Below are 16,193 nucleotides of genomic sequence, written 5' to 3'. Positions count from 1 at the left end.
TTTTTATTTTATTTTTTTTAATTAATTTTTAATGGTGTTCAATTTACCAACATACAGAAAAACACCCAGTGCTCATCCCGTCAAGTGTCCACCTCAGTGCCCGTCACCCATTCCCCTCCAACACCCGCCCTCCTCCCCTTCCACCACCCCTAGTTCGTTTCCCCGAGTTAGGAGTCTTTATGTTCTGTCTCCCTTCCTGATATTTCCCAACATTTCTTTTCCCTTCCTTTATATTCCCTTTCACTATTATTCATATTCCCCAAATGAATGAGAACATACACTGTTTGTCCTTCTCCGATTGACTTATTTCACTCAGCATAATACCCTCCAGTTCCATCCACGTTGAAGCAAATGGTGGGTATTTGTCGTTTCTAATTGCTGAGTAATATTCCATTGTATACATAAACCACATCTTCTTTATCCATTCATCTTTCGATGGACACCGAGGCTCCTTCCACAGTTTGGCTATTGTGGCCATTGCTGATAGAAACATCGGGGTGCAGGTGTCCCGACGTTTCATTGCATCTGAATCTTTGGGGTAAATCCCCAACAGTGCAATTGCTGGGTCGTAGGGCAGGTCTATTTTTAACTCTTTGAGGAACCTCCACACAGTTTTCCAGAGTGGCTGCACCAGTTCACATTCCCACCAACAGTGTAAGAGGGTTCCCTTTTCTCCACATCCTCTCCAACATTTGTTGTTTCCTGCCTTGTTAATTATCCCCATTCTCACTGGTGTGAGGTGGTATCTCATTGTGGCTTTGATTTGTATTTCCCTGATGGCAAGTGATGCAGAGCATTTTCTCATGTGCTTGTTGGCCATGTCCATGTCTTCCTCTGTGAGATTTCTCTTCATGTCTTTTGCCCATTTCATGATTGGATTGTTTGTTTCTTTGGTGTTGAGTTTAATAAGTTCTTTATAGATTTTGGAAACTAGCCCTTTATCTGATATGTCATTTGCAAATATCTTCTCCCATTCTGTAGGTTGTCTTTTAGTTTTGGTGACTGTATCCTTTGCTGTGCAAAAGCTTCTTATCTTGATGAAGTCCCAATAGTTCATTTTTGCTTTTGTTTCTTTTGCCTTTGTGGATGTATCTTGCAAGAAATTACTGTGGCCAGTTCAAGAAGGGTGTTGCCTGTGTTCTCCTCTAGGATTTTAATGGAATCTTGTCTCACATTTAGATCTCTCATCCATTTTGAGTTTATCTTTGTGTATGGTGAAAGAGAGTGGTCCAGTTTCATTCTTCTGCATGTGGATGTCCAATTTTCCCAGCACCATTTATTGAAGAGACTGTCTTTCTTCCAATGGATAGTCTTTCCTCCTTTATCGAATATTAGATGACCGTACATTTCAGGGTCCACTTCTGGGTTCTCTATTCTGTTCCATTGATCTATGTGTCTGTTTTTGTGCCAGTACCACACTGTCTTGATGACCACAGCTTTGTAGTACAACCTGAAATCTGGCATTGTGATGCCCCCAGCTATGGTTTTCTTTTTTAAAATTCCCCTGGCTATTCGGGGTCTTTTCTGATTCCACACAAATCTTAAAATAATTTGTTCTAACTCTCTGAAGAAAGTCCATGGTATTTTGATAGGGATTGCATTAAACGTATAAATTGCCCTGGGTAACATTGACATTTTTACAATATTAATTCTGCCAATCCATGAGCATGGAATATTTTTCCATCTCTTTGTGTCTTCCTCAATTTCTTTCAGAAGTGTTCTATAGTTTTTCGGGTATAGATCTTTTACCTCTTTGGTTAGGTTTATTCCTAGGTATCTTATGCTTTTGGGTGCAATTGTAAATGGGATTGACTCCTTAATTTCTCTTTCTTCAGTCTCGTTGTTAGTGTATAGAAATGCCATTGATTTCTGGGCATTGATTTTGTATCCTGCCACGCTACCAAATTGCTGTATGAGTTCTAGCAATCTTGGGGTGGAGGCTTTTGGGTTTTCTATGTAGAGTATCATGTCATCGGCGAAGAGGGAGAGTTTGACTTCTTCTTTGCCAATTTGAATGCCTTTAATGTCTTTTTGTTGTCTGATTGCTGAGGCGAGGACTTCCAGAACTATGTTGAACAGCAGTGGTGAGAGTGGACATCACTGTCTTGTTCCTGATCTTAGGGGAAAGGCTCCCAGTGCTTCCCCATTGAGAATGATATTTGCTGTGGGCTTTTCGTAGATGGCTTTTAAGATGTCGAGGAAAGTTCCCTCTATCCCAACACTCTGAAGGGTTTTGATCAGGAATGGATGCTGTATTTTGTCAAATGCTTTCTCTGCATCCAATGAGAGGATCGTATGGTTCTTGGTTTTCTCTTGCTGATATGATGAATCACATTGATGGTTTTACGAGTGTTGAACCAACCTTGTGTCCCAGGGATAAATCCTACTTGGTCATGGTGAATAATTTTCTTAATGTGTTGTTGGATCCTATTGGCTAGTATCTTGTTGAGAATTTTTGCATCCATGTTCATCAGGGATATTGGTCTGTAATTCTCCTTTTTGGTGGGGTCTTTGTCTGGTTTCGGAATTAAGGTGATGCTGGCCTCATAGAACGAATTTGGAAGTACTCCATCTCTTTCTATCTTTCCAAACAGCTTTAGTAGAATAGGTATGATTTCTTCTTTAAACGTTTGATAGAATTCCCCTGGGAAGCCATCTGGCCCTGGACTCTTGTGTCTTGGGAGGTTTTTGATGACTGCTTCAATTTCCTCCCTGGTTATTGGCCTGTTCAGGTTTTCTATTTCTTCCTGCTCCAGTTTTGGTAGTTTGTGGCTTTCCAGGAATGCGTCCATTTCTTCTAGATTTCCTAATTTATTGGCGTACAGCTGTTCATAATATGTTTTTAAAATCGTTTGTATTTCCTTGGTGTTGGTAGTGATCTCTCCTTTCTCATTCATGATTTTATTAATTTGAGTCTTCTCTCTCTTCTTTTTAATAAGGTTTGCTAATGGTTTATCTATTTTATTAATTCTTTCAAAGAACCAACTCCTGGTTCTGTTGATCTGTTCCACAGTTCTTTTGGTCTCGATATCATTGAGTTCTGCTCGAATTTTAATTAACTGTCTTATTCTGCTGGGGGTGGGGTCTATTTGTTGCTTTTTCTCTAGTTCCTTTATGTGTAAGGTGAGCTTTTGAATTTGAGATCTTTCCAGTTTTTGAATGGATGCTTGTATTGCGATGTATTTCCCCCTCAGGACTGCTTTTGCTGCATCCCAGAGATTTTGAACGGTTGTATCTTCATTCTCATTAGTTTCCATGAATCTTTTTAATTCTTCCTTAATTTCCTGGTTGACCTTTTCATCTTTTAGCAGGATGGTCCTTAACCTCCACGTGTTTGTGGTCCTTCCATACTTCTTGTTGTGATTAAGTTCTAATTTCAAGGCATTATGGTCTGAGAATATACAGGGGACTATCCTGATCTTTTGGTATCGGTTCAGACCCGATTTGTGACCCAGTATGTGGTCTATTCTGGAGAAAGTTCCATGTGCACTTGAGAAGAATGTGTATTCAGTTGAGTTTGGATGTAAAGTTCTGTAGATATCTGTGAAATCCATCTGGTCCAGTGTATCATTTAAAGCTCTCGTTTCTTTGGAGATGTTGTGCTTAGAAGACCTATCCAGGGTAGAAAGAGCTAGATTGAAGTCACCAAGTATAAGTGTATTATTATCAAGGTATTTCTTGAGTTTGGTTACTAATTGGTTTAAATATTTGGCAGTTCCCACATTCGGGGCATATATATTGAGGATTGTTAAGTCCTCTTGTTGGATAGATCCTTTGAGTATGAGATAGTGTCCCTCTTCATCTCTCACTATAGTCTTTGGGGTAAATTTTAATTTATCTGATATAAGGATGGCAACCCCTGCTTTCTTTTGAGGACCATTTGAATGGTAAATGGTTCTCCAACCTTTTATTTTCAGGTTGTAGGTGTCCTTCTGTCTAAAATGAGTCTCTTGTAGACAGCAAATAGATGGGTCCTGCTTTTTTATCCAGTCTGAAACCCTGCGCCTTTTGATGGGGTCATTAAGCCCGTTCACGTTCAGAGTTACTATTGATAGATATGAGTTTAGTGTCATCATATCTATTCAGTCCTTGTTTTTGTGGATTGTTCCACTGAACTTCTTCTTAAAGGGGAATTTTAAGAGTCCCTCTTAAAATTTCTTGCAGAGCTGGTTTGGAGGTTACATATTCTTTCAGTTGCTGCCTGTCTTGGAAGCTCTTTATCTCTCCTTCCATTTTGAATGAAAGCCTTGCTGGATAAAGTATTCTTGGTTGCATGTTCTTTTCATTTAGGACCCTGAATATATCCTGCCAGCCCTTTCTGGCCTGCCAGGTCTCTGTGGAGAGGTCTGCTGTTACCCTAATATTCCTCCCCATAAAAGTCAGGGACTTTTTTTCTCTTGCTGCTTTAAGAATCTTCTCCTTATCTTTGGAATTTGCAAGCTTCACTATTAAATGTCGAGGTGTTGAACGGTTTTTGTTGATTTTACGGGGGGATCTCTCTATTTCCTGGATCTGAATGCCTGTTTCCCTTCCCAGATTAGGAAAGTTTTCAGCTAGGATTTGTTCAAATACATATTCTGGCCCTCTGACCCTTTCGGCGCCCTCAGGAACCCCAATTAAACGTAGGTTTTTCTTCCTCAGGCTGTCATTTATTTCCCTTAACCTATCCTCATGGTCTTTTAGTTGCTTGTCTCTTTTTTCCTCAGTTTCCCTCTTTGCCATCAACTTGTCTTCTATGTCACTCACTCGTTCTTCCACCTCGTTAACCCTCGTCGTTAGGACTTCTAGCTTGGATTGCATCTCATTTAATTGATTTTTAATTTCTGTCTGATTGGATCTAAATTCTGCAGTCATGAAGTCTCTTGAGTCCTTTATGGTTTTTTCTAGAGCCACCAGTAGCTGTAAAATAGTGCTTCTGAATTGGCTTTCTGACATTGAATTGTAATCCATATTTTGCAACTCTGTGGGAGAGAGGGCTGTTTCTGATTCTTTTTTTTGAGGTGAGGTTTTCCTTCTAGTCATTTTGCTCAGTGCAGAGTGGCCAAAAACAAGTTGTATTGGGAAAAGGAGAAAAAGAGAGAGAAGGAAAGAAAAGAGAAAAACAAAAAAGAGCAAGAAGAAAAAAAAAAGGAAAAAGAGAAGAAAAAGAAAGAAAAAGAACGGAGAAAAAAGAAAAAAAAGGGGGGGTGGGGTGGGGGAAGCAATCAGAAATCAAGAAGAAAGAAAGAAAGAAAAAAAAGCACAAAACAAAACAAAAAAAAACACAAAAAAAAACAAAAACAAAAACAAAAAAAAAACAAAAACAAAAACCACGGGGAGTATCTTCCAATTCTGTGTACTTTAAGTCCCTTGACTTCCCTTGGAACTGGTCCGTGTCGCTGGTCTTCTGGGGGAGGGGCCTGCTGTGCTGATTCTCAGGTGTTAGCACTTGGGGGAGCTGCTCTGCCCCTGCCTGGTGCAGGGCTCAGTGGGGGTGTTCACCCCGTGAGGCCCCGGGAGGAAGCCACAGTGGCGGGGCCAGCTCTGCAGCCCTGGAGTCAGCTCCCGCAGTAACTCCGGGGCTCTCCGTCTGCAGGGCCTGGGGGCTCCCGGGCGGGGCCGCTGATCTGCTCAGCTCGGGGCAGGAGCGTCCTCGCTGTCCTGGGCCCTCCCGGCCTCTGCCTGTCCCGGGGGAGGCCGGATCCTGGGCTGTGTCCCGGCGCCCTGTGCTCCGGGGCCTGCGCTGTTGGATTCGCAAACCCCCCCCGCAGCCCCCTCCGCGGAGCCGCCGCCCGAGCCCCTCCGAGCTGCTCCGGGTCCCGCCGAGCGCTGCAGCCCTTAGGGAGCTCGGCGCACTCTCCGGGGCGCAGGTGCCTGTTAGTGTCCCAGGGAGCCCGAGGGCATCCCCGCCTTTCTGGGGATCCTGCTCCAATTCCCCGGGAGGCCTTTCCCCCGGGAAGGTCGGTGCAGCTCCTGCTCCTCCGGGACGGGGCTCTCCTGTCCTGGGGACACTCGCCCCGGCCTCAGCCCGGCTCCTCGCGGGCCCCTCCCCCTTGGAGGCCTTTTGTGTCTTTATTTCTTTTTCCCCGTCTTCCTACCTTGATAGAAGCGCGAACTCTTCTCACTGGAGCGTTCCAGCTGGTCTCTCTTTAAATCTCAGGCCGAATTCGTAGATTTTCAGGATGATTGGATGGTTTTCTAGGTAATTTGTTGAGGACAGGTGACTTGGAGACCCTGCTCTGCCGCCGTCTTGCCCCTCCCTCCGAAATTTGATAGATTTAAAGGCATGTTTATTCACAATAATATTAAATCAAAATGGCCTAAACACAGTAATTAATAGATAAAGAACGTAATGTAGGATAACATAGAAAGACCCAAATATATGCTTTCTAAAATCAATCCATTTTAATATAAAGACATAAACATATTCAAAGTAAAAAGATGAAAAGTATATATCATGCAACACTAAAATCAGAAAGCTGGAGTGGACAATATTAATATCAATGAAGTAATCAGCAGAATAAGAAACATTAGAGGGGAAAACATACATTATATAATTATAAGAATATTGATTAATCAAGAGCACATAAATATCCTAATAATCTAATAATAGAGCTAAAGATACATAAAAAATAAATAGACAAATCCACCACTATTATTAGAGATGTTAACATCATTCTTCCAGTATTTGATAGATCAAGTAGACAAAACCAATAAATATAGAGCAGACTTGAACCAACTTGACCTAAATGATGTGTTTAGGACACTGAATCCAGTACAGAAGAATACAAATGTCAACACATTTAAATAATTTAAATCGTGCAGATATTTTCTTTAATATAATGGAATTTTCTTTAAATATAATGTAATTAAATCAGAAACAAGTAACAGAAAGATTTTTGGGAAATCCCCAAATATGTGAAAATTAAACCCCATTCTTCTAAATAACCTGTAAGTCAAAGAAATTAGAAAAATATTTGAATTGAATAAAAAGAAAATACAATATATAAGAACTTTTATCTGGCAGCTGAAAACAAACTTAGAGGAAAATTTTAAGCATTAAATACATCAGAAATGTCTCAAGTCAATAACTCAAGATATCACTTTAAGTAACTACAGAAAAGATCAAATTGAGCACACAGAATGCAGAAGGAAGAAAATAGCAATTTAAGAAATTCTCAGAAAAGAACAACTGAAAAATTCAATGAAACTAACCATAGTTTCTTTGAAAAATTTAATCACATTGAAAAACCTCAAGCCAGATTGATCAAGAAACAAAGTGGAAAAACACAAATAACTATATCAAGAATTAAAGAGGTTATATTTCTAAAGACCCATCAGACATTGAAAAAATACTACAGCAATATTTTTAATAGATTTATATCAATCATTTCAAGAAGATTGTTTCTTAGGTGAAACAGATACATTTCAGGGAAATTAAAAAAAAAACTACCAAAGCCCTCATAAGAAGAAATAGGTAACCTGCCAATTTTGTATCTATGAAAGAAATTGAACATAGAGCTAAAAATCTTCATGCACTGAAAACTTCAGGCCCACTAATAAATTTTATGAAACATATAGGAAACACATAGTATTTCCTATATAGAAATACACATATAGAACACATAGTTCTATACAAACTCTTCTAGAAAATAGAAAAAGAGGAAACACCACATAATTTTATGAAGCCAGAATTACCTTCACACCATGACCAAACCAAGACATTACAAGGAAAGAAAGAGCACAGAATTATGACTTTCATGAACAGATACACAAACATTCTAATAAAATATTATCAAACCTCAGTAACTTACAAAAATATAATAGATCATGACCTTGAGGAGTTTATGCAAGGAATGCAAGTTTGGTTCAAAATCTAAAAATAAAACAGTGCCTTTCATTATATTAATAGACTAAATGAGAAACCCGGTTAATCCTCTTAATATGAGTAAAAATGCTAGTTAATATAATTACAAATTAAACATAATAAAGGTTTTTAAAAACTAGGTATGGATGGGAACTTTTTAAACCCTGATAAAGTTATACAAATAACTTATAGCCTTCATCATACTTAAAGATAAAAGACTGAATGATTTCCTCTCGGAGACTGAGAACAAGATCTGGGTGTCCATGCTCGTCATCTTCCTTCAACTGGAGATACTAGTCAAAGTGTTAAGGCCAGAAAAAATATAGAAGGATGCAAATTAGAAAGAAACAAGTAGAATCATTTTTACTCTTAGGCAGCATTATCAGCTACAGAGAAAATCCCCCAAGAATCTACAATAAAGGTCCTAGAATTAATAAGGAAGTTTGGCAAAGTTGAAAAACGCAGACAAAATATAAAGTATATGTATATCAATATACTTAAATATAAATTTTTACTTTAAAGTAATGATGTTTCAGTAAACATCACTGAAAATCATGGAGCAGGGAATCCCAAGACTCCATCCTTCTATCAAAATAGCTAATAAGCTATCAAAAACTTTCAGAATTGCCATTTGTAGGACTCTGGGACCCAGTATAAAAATGGCGATGATGGTAAAGCTTATGAAGTTCTTGCATTGTGGTACCATGGGGCTGGGGCATTCAAATTACACGTAATTTTATGAAGCCAGAATTACCTTCACACCATTTACCTATCATTTCTCACCTGTCGACTGATGGTAGTCATGAAGGTGACAGCCCACACTCTTGGTGCAGGTTGGTAGCCAAACCCAACAATATGGAGCTTATTTTCAGGGAGTTTTAGTTGAATGTCCCTATCTGGAAGCTATCTGAAAGATCAAAATAAAGGCTTACCTTTGCTTCCCTGACTCAGCCTTCTTGGGGCAGAGGGGGCTTCCTAGGTGGCATTTGCCAAAAAAATATTTAAAGGCAAGAGAATTGTCTACAGTAGCTTGAGACAAGGGATAACAGTTGATGAGGGTTACCTATCACCTTCATCAAGAGGTGAATAGATAACACGCTGTGGAAATATATCCATATATTGGGAAATTTCTCAATAATAAAAAAAATGATCCCCTTACTGTTACAAAATCTGGATACAACACAAGAAATATAAGAAGACCAACAAAAAGAAGGCAGATAGCCAAGGGACCTGGGGACCTGAAGAACAACATGACAGTGAGTTTCTTGGATTTCCTTACTGCTTCCCAACATATCCTAGGCTCAGATCTGCAGAATTCTCCAAAATGGACCTGCCAACAGGTACAAATGAAAAAAAAATCCCAGGGAAAGCCTGTATAGCTGAATTCTAGGATACGATAGTGCCAGCATGTTGTAGAAGATACCATTTGTATCAGCTGAACATCTCCAACCTACTTAGGGGATTATTTGTAGGAAATTGAGACTCCAAACCTCTTGTATAAGGAATCACAGTCAAAGTAGTTCATAGATTCTGCTCACTGTAGATGTACATTTCTTGTTTTTGCAGGAAAAGTGTGCCCCTGACCACCCTGTTTAGTCTGCTTAGCGCACAGCCCACAACAGGTGACCAGAACAGTTAACACAACTGTTGTTTGGTGGGCACTCTGTCATTCTTATTTCTATTAATGACCACCACATCACAATATATTTAAAATTCATATTGGAAAATTGTAGATAACATCAAGTTATACATTTTTAGGGGCCATCAGAGTTTTTATAGAACTTTGAGATAAATTGAGGCCAGTGATCTGAAAGGTGTGCCTTAGTTTTGTTTTTTAAGATTTTTATTTATTTATTTGAGAGAGAGAGAGAGAGAGAGAGCATGAGAGGGGAGGAGAGGAAGACAGAGAGGGAGAAGCAGGCTCCCTGCAGGGAGCCTGTTGCGGGGCTTTATTCCAGGACCCTGAGATCATGACCTAAGCTGTAGGCAGATGCTTAAGGTGACTGAAGGTGTGCCTTAGTTTTATTTGCTACAATAATTTTGTTTTACATTTCAGTCCTATAAGGGAAACTATATTAAAGAATGCGTATGAGTCTTTTAGTGGAGAGTTCTTAATTTTAAAATAATAAAACTTAAAAAAATAAAATAATAAAACATCGTTTCCTTAAAAAAATGTGTGTAATTACCATAGTAACCTTGTGTTGCAGATTGAATTGCTTATAACTGTCAATAGCTCCACTTACCATTTCATGAAGCCACAGTGAATCTGACAGTTTTTTTATGTGAGAGCTTCTTAGGATTGCAACAGGCTACAGAGAAGTGATGTTTAATGAAACGGAGTTTTGTTTCAGAAAATGAAATATTGGTAAGTGGTTCCCAAAGGCAGCTGACAAAGTAAGGATGATCACATCATGACACATGTATTTAGCACACAATTATGACATAACATTTAAAATAAAAACTTTTATTTAAAATTTTACTGAAATGTGGGGTGCCTGGGTATCTCAGTCAGTTAAGTGACTGGCTCTTGATTTTGGCGCAGGTCATGATCTGAGGTTTGTGAGACCAAGCCCTGTGTTGGGCTCCACGCTCATCAGTCAGATTCTGCTTGAGATCCTCTCCCTTTCCCTCGGCCCCTCCCTTCCCGACCTCTCTGTAAAATAAATAAATTAATCTTTTTTTAAAAAAAACCTTTATTTAAATGTAAAAATCTTAACTGCAATTTAAGTCTACTTTGGGTGCTAATGTCTCCCTTGAAACACTGATACAACCTTCTTGTTTCAAGTAACCTGAAGATTGAATAATAATTGAAAATCTACAAATAGATTTAAAAGCAGTAATGTTTTTCTTCATGCTTGCACAAAGAATAAATTCGAGTCCAGTTCTTTTCAAAAGCATGTGACCATAAGTGGATCTTTCCCTCTATGGAACTTCTATTATTAATGCAAATAAGAATGCCACAAAAGGCAAATAGAAATTTCTCAGAGCTCCCACAAGAGACCTGAACTAGCATCATCAAGGCACTTTCCTCCTGGGTCTTGGCAGAGATGTAGAGAAAGTCTCGATACCATTTAAAGCCCTCAGAATCCAAAGCTCTTCACAGCGTGGTGAGTCTAAGACCACTGCAGCTTGCACTGGGAAGACAATGGGCGCTGTGGCCCAGGGGTGCTGGGGGAGCCAGCTTGGTGACACATCAGGCACAGATGTGATCCTACAGCCTGGGGCTCACCTCCCATTTAGTCCTGGCTATGAGTCTGGAAGCAGTTGGGTAATCTGTGCCCATTCACTTGTAGGTTTGGAGAGTGGGTTCTTCACATCCATTCAGTACCTGAATCTTTCTTTTGTACTTCTTCCTATTTTAGAATCAGTGAAGAATTTCTTTCCACATTCCATCCCATCAGAGGCTACTGAGCCAAGGTAAGTGTCTTCTCTCAGAGCATCACCTTCTAACTATGCAGGCAGGTCTCTTTCAGACTCCCCCTTTCCCCCCGCCACCACAGCAATGTTTAAATCCTACATATTTAATACTGTTGTCATGTCCCTTGTGCTCACCCCCAATTCCCATCAATTGGTCAGAGTGATACTCTCATCTGTCAAGTACAGCCAGGCATGCAGTGAGCAGAGAAAACACCCTGCAGCTTTTGAGGGACATCTCTTGGTGTTGGATCAGAAATAGGTACCCCAGATGCCAACCCCAACCTGCAGATCCTGACCATGCCTCCTGGGGTCCTTATGCTGCAGCCTCCTCCTAGTAATTCATTTATGAAGAGGTTACAAAAACACTGTATTCTTGGCAGGGATGCGGGTTATGTTTTTCATCAAATTTTAATTACCAAAACACACAATTGCAGAGAATCCAGACAAAATTAAGGGAAAATGCATACGCAGCAGGCATAAGAATGGAGAAAGAAGCTAAGATGTTTGATTGTAAATCAATAGTAAAAATCTGCTATGAGGGGAATAAGTTTGAGTTAACTCTAAAGGAGTAGAAACTATTATGAGTGAAAGGAATCTTATGGTAAAATAATACATTGACAATAAATATGGCCAGTTTCTCTTACTAGTATGCAATAATTAGTACCTACATACTCTTCCTTTAGTTGGTGAGAAATAGGAAAAATCTTTGTTTCTTCTTTCTTTTCTTTTCATTTCTTTTCTTTTTTCTTTTTTTCTTTTCTATTCTTTTCTTTTCTTTCCTTTTTCTTTTCTTTTCTTTCTTTTTTCTTTTCTTTTCTTTTTTCTTTTCTTTTCCTTCCTTCGTTCCTTCCTTCCTTCCTTCCTTCCTTCCTTCCTTCCTTCCTTCCTCCCTCCCTTCCTTCCTCCCTTCTTTTCTTTCTGTCGAGCTTCCTCTAGGAATGTAGAGTTCCTTGTGTAATTTGTGAACAGACATGTCTAAATGTGTCTCTTTGTTTCTTTATCAAACATTGTAAATGGGGAGATTGTCCTCTTGTGTGTCTTCAAGTGTCTTCTATGAGGGTGTCTTCCAGCTAGCCTCTCGATCCCTGGTTTACCAGCTGAGTCCCATGCAAATCCATCTCCACACATCAAAGCCAGGGTGAAATATGAGGATGTATTCAGCAACTATTTATTGTCTGTATTATAGGACAATTTTTAAATGCCTTAATATTTCATATGGAGGTCTCTGTCATCTGGCACTTGACACTATTTCTCTGTCTCTTTCTCTCTCCATGCCTTTGCTACTCATTCATTCTCTCATAATTTTCCCACCCACACAGCAAATAGGCTTTAATCAGCTGTTTCCCTGAAAATGCCAGGCTGTTTCATACTCTTAGGTCTTTGTTCACTCTGATTCATCTGCCTTAATGTCTCATTACCCCACTTATTTATGTTTCAAGTCTTAGTCCAATGATTGGCTCTGCTCTGATCCAGTTACCAAGGATTTCTATATGTTTATTTCTGGTTTTGTGTGTGTGTGTGTCTGAATATGTATCTATGTCATATTGAATATCTATGTCATATGAATCCATATTTGGATTCATCTCTTATAGCTGATGCCTATGATGAAATTTCAGTAGAATTAGAGGATATTTCCTAAAATAGACATATTAAATATAAAAACATGGTAATGAGCCTCAAATCTGGTATTCTTATCTTTATGTGAGTCAGTCTAGGGGGTCAGGTCATGCATTTACCATCAGACAAGCCTCAGCTTGGCTGTAAGGCTGATCTCATCACCCTGTAACTCGGAAATGTTTCTTGTTCTGTCTAAACCAGTGTCTTCTGGGGAATTAGAATACAATACCTCAGTAGTATTGTTTTGTGGATTCAATGGGATATTGTATGAAAAGTACTTAATAGTGCGTAAACTTCTCAGCACCTACTAAGTGCTCAGTAAATTATTAGAGAATATTCTGGACTGATTGCTCAAGATTCACATTAAGACAAATCAAAACACTACTCTGCCAAATTCTTGCCCATTGCCGTTTCTTCAACTCTGAGGAAATGCCTGTAAACATGTCACATTTTCCCCATCTTAGTAAATGGGGTCCCTTCCATGTAATAAGCCATATATTTCAGATTCCTCTTATATTTCTCTCTTTCCCTTATCTTCCATATTCAACCCATCAATTACAATTAAGGATTCCTCTAAAATGCATCAGAAATCTACCCACCTCCCTTAAACCACTGTATTTAGGGCTACTGCCACCTTCTCTGAATAGTCTGCAACCAGGCTCCCTACCACTCTTGCTGACAGTTACCTTTGCATCATAAATCATAAACCATACTGTGCCCCTACCGAGCTTTAGCTCTTCTCATGCTTCTCATTGTATTGAGATCGCCATTCAGAGCTCTTATGACCTCCAGGGCCCTGCCTACCTTTCCCACTTCTTGTTTCCCTTCCCTGGGGAAACACAGTTCTATGGTGGCACCCCATTTCAGGCAGCACTGTCACTCCTCAGCAACTCAAAGGGCTGGGGCCCTGGAACCCTGCTCTCCCTAGGTCACCTCCTCAGAGGTCAGAGTGAACTTCCCCAATCATATTCGTATCACTTTCTGTTCTGTAATCTTCATAGAAACTGTCTCAGATTTTATTATACATTTCTTTTTGCTTGCTTATTTTAGAAACTCTCCTCCAAGAGACTCCCAGCCCACCCTCGAGGACTTAAAATTCCCTGGGAGCAAAGCCAGTGTTTGTTTGATCTCCACTCTGCTTGGCTCACAGCAGCTCCTCTCCTCATTCCTGTTAGCCCCAGCTCCCTTCCTAATGCCCTAATAACAGGGGGCAAGACCCCTTTGGGGTCTTTCTCATTTGTTGTCATTGACAATTCACAGAAAATTTCATTCACATTTTTTCATTTGGGTTTTGATCCATGGCAACATAAGCTGAATGAATATTAATATTCACATTACAGAAGATAAAATTGGGTTTCAGAGAGGATAAGATGTTGAGATCATATAGCAGACCAGGGCAGACCTGGTACTTGACGGAGGTCCAGGTCTTTAATGCTGAAAGCCTAACTCTCCTGATCTCAGTCTCATGTACCTCACGTGATCATCATCATCATCAGATCATGACGGCTGTACTCCATCTCCATGGATGGTCTAGAGAAAGGATTTTATGATATGTGAGGGGTAAATGAGTCATAAGGAAGAACTTCCAAAGTGCTGCATAGACATGGACCAGGAGTGCCATGCATATCCTTTGGAATTGACAGTGGTAACATGCAACATGGAGCCTGGATACTGTTTAATTTGGGGTTGGTTGTGAAGGCACTGTAGAATACTAGAACATGGGCGTTGGCCACAGACTTCGATGTGATTCCTGCCCTGTGACCAGTGGGAAGTTGGTAAGTTGCTTAATGTCTTTCCAAGACTCAGTTTCTTTATCACTAAAATGGGTATAATAACACGTCAAGAGGCTATGTAAGAATTAAATTACGTTAGAGCACAATGTACCCAGTGTGTGGTCTAGCCTATAATATATTATGAATAAGTGATATCTGCTACTAATATTGTTAGTCAGAGAGGCAAAGGATGGAAGATTCTAACTGGACCATGGACTCTGACCAAGTGATTTCTCCCCCCCCCCCCCCCAGGAGAGCTAAGTCCTGTATCTCCAGTATGGAAGTGGAGAACCAGACCCAGGTCACCAAGTTCATTCTGGTGGGGTTTCCTGGGAACTGGGGCATGCGGGTAGCAGTGTTCCTGATGTTCCTCATGGCCTATATTCTGACAGTGGCTGAAAATGTGGTCATCATCCTGCTGGTGCAGCAAAACCGGCCACTGCACAAGCCTATGTACTTCTTCCTGGCCAACCTGTCTTTCTTGGAGACCTGGTACATCTCTGTGACTGTGCCTAAATTACTATTTAGTTTTTGGTCTGTGAACAACAGTATCTCCTTCACTCACTGTATGATACAACTTTACTTCTTCATTGCCCTCATGTGCACAGAATGTGTGCTCCTGGCTGCCATGGCCTTTGATCGTTATGTAGCCATCTGCCGTCCACTCCACTACCCCACCATTATGAGCCATGGGCTTTGCTTCCGCTTGGCTCTTGGTTCCTGGGCCATTGGCTTTGGCATCTCCTTAGCTAAGATCTACTTTATCTCTCGCCTCAGTTTCTGTGGCCCCAATGTCATCAATCACTTCTTCTGTGACATCTCTCCAGTACTTAACCTCTCCTGCACAGACATGTCTGTAGCTGAGCTGGTGGACTTTGTCCTGGCATTGGTCATCTTTCTCTTCCCCCTCTCTATCACTGTTCTGTCCTATGGATGCATCCTGGCCACTGTTCTACGCATGCCTACCGGAAAGCAGAAAGCGTTCTCTACTTGTGCCTCCCACCTTGTGGTGGTCACCATCTTCTATTCAGCCACGATTTTCATGTATGCCAGGCCCCGAGCCATCCATGCCTTCAACATGAACAAAGTGATTTCCATCTTCTATGCTATTGTCACCCCTGCACTCAACCCTTTCATTTATTGCCTAAGGAACAGAGAGGTCAAAGAGGCTCTGAAGAAACTGGCCTATTGCCAAGCTATCTGATCAGACTAGTCACTTACTAGTAGAAGTAAGAATTATTAGAATTTGATTTGGTGCCCTCCTTCCATCCTTGGTACTTTCTCCTTTAATGCCTGAGCTTATGATACACATGTTAATATGACATCACCACATCCACATCAGCCACAGGCTGTTGGCTATGTTGTGAGGTCTGCATTGGCACATGTGGTCTGTGGTCTAAGGGCATAGCCCTTGTAGAGAGAATTCTCTTTGGCTGGAACCTAAAATAGGGTTTTGACAATGTGAGTAAATCCCTAATGGAGTGAAGTGGGTGAGCAAGTTGGTAGCATCTGAATGAGCTGTTTGGGGATCTAGCAAGCAT

At 40.3% G+C, this 16,193-nt stretch overlaps 1 protein-coding gene across 1 annotated transcript; it reads left to right on the top strand.

Moving 5' to 3' along the window:
- The first annotated feature begins 14,929 nt into the window (after positions 1-14,929).
- OR6B1 (olfactory receptor family 6 subfamily B member 1) lies at positions 14,930-15,856 on the top strand. The gene has a single exon (XM_026018328.2). The coding sequence runs from the start codon at positions 14,930-14,932 to the stop codon at positions 15,854-15,856; it is 927 nt and encodes a 308-aa protein (XP_025874113.2).
- The last annotated feature ends 337 nt before the right edge of the window (positions 15,857-16,193 follow it).

The sequence above is a fragment of the Vulpes vulpes genome, chromosome 7 (genome assembly GCF_048418805.1).
Source record: "Vulpes vulpes isolate BD-2025 chromosome 7, VulVul3, whole genome shotgun sequence".
NCBI classification, from domain to species: Eukaryota; Metazoa; Chordata; class Mammalia; order Carnivora; family Canidae; genus Vulpes; species Vulpes vulpes.
Note: the sequence above shows the minus strand (reverse complement) of the source record. Positions and strands in the feature narration are given on the sequence as shown.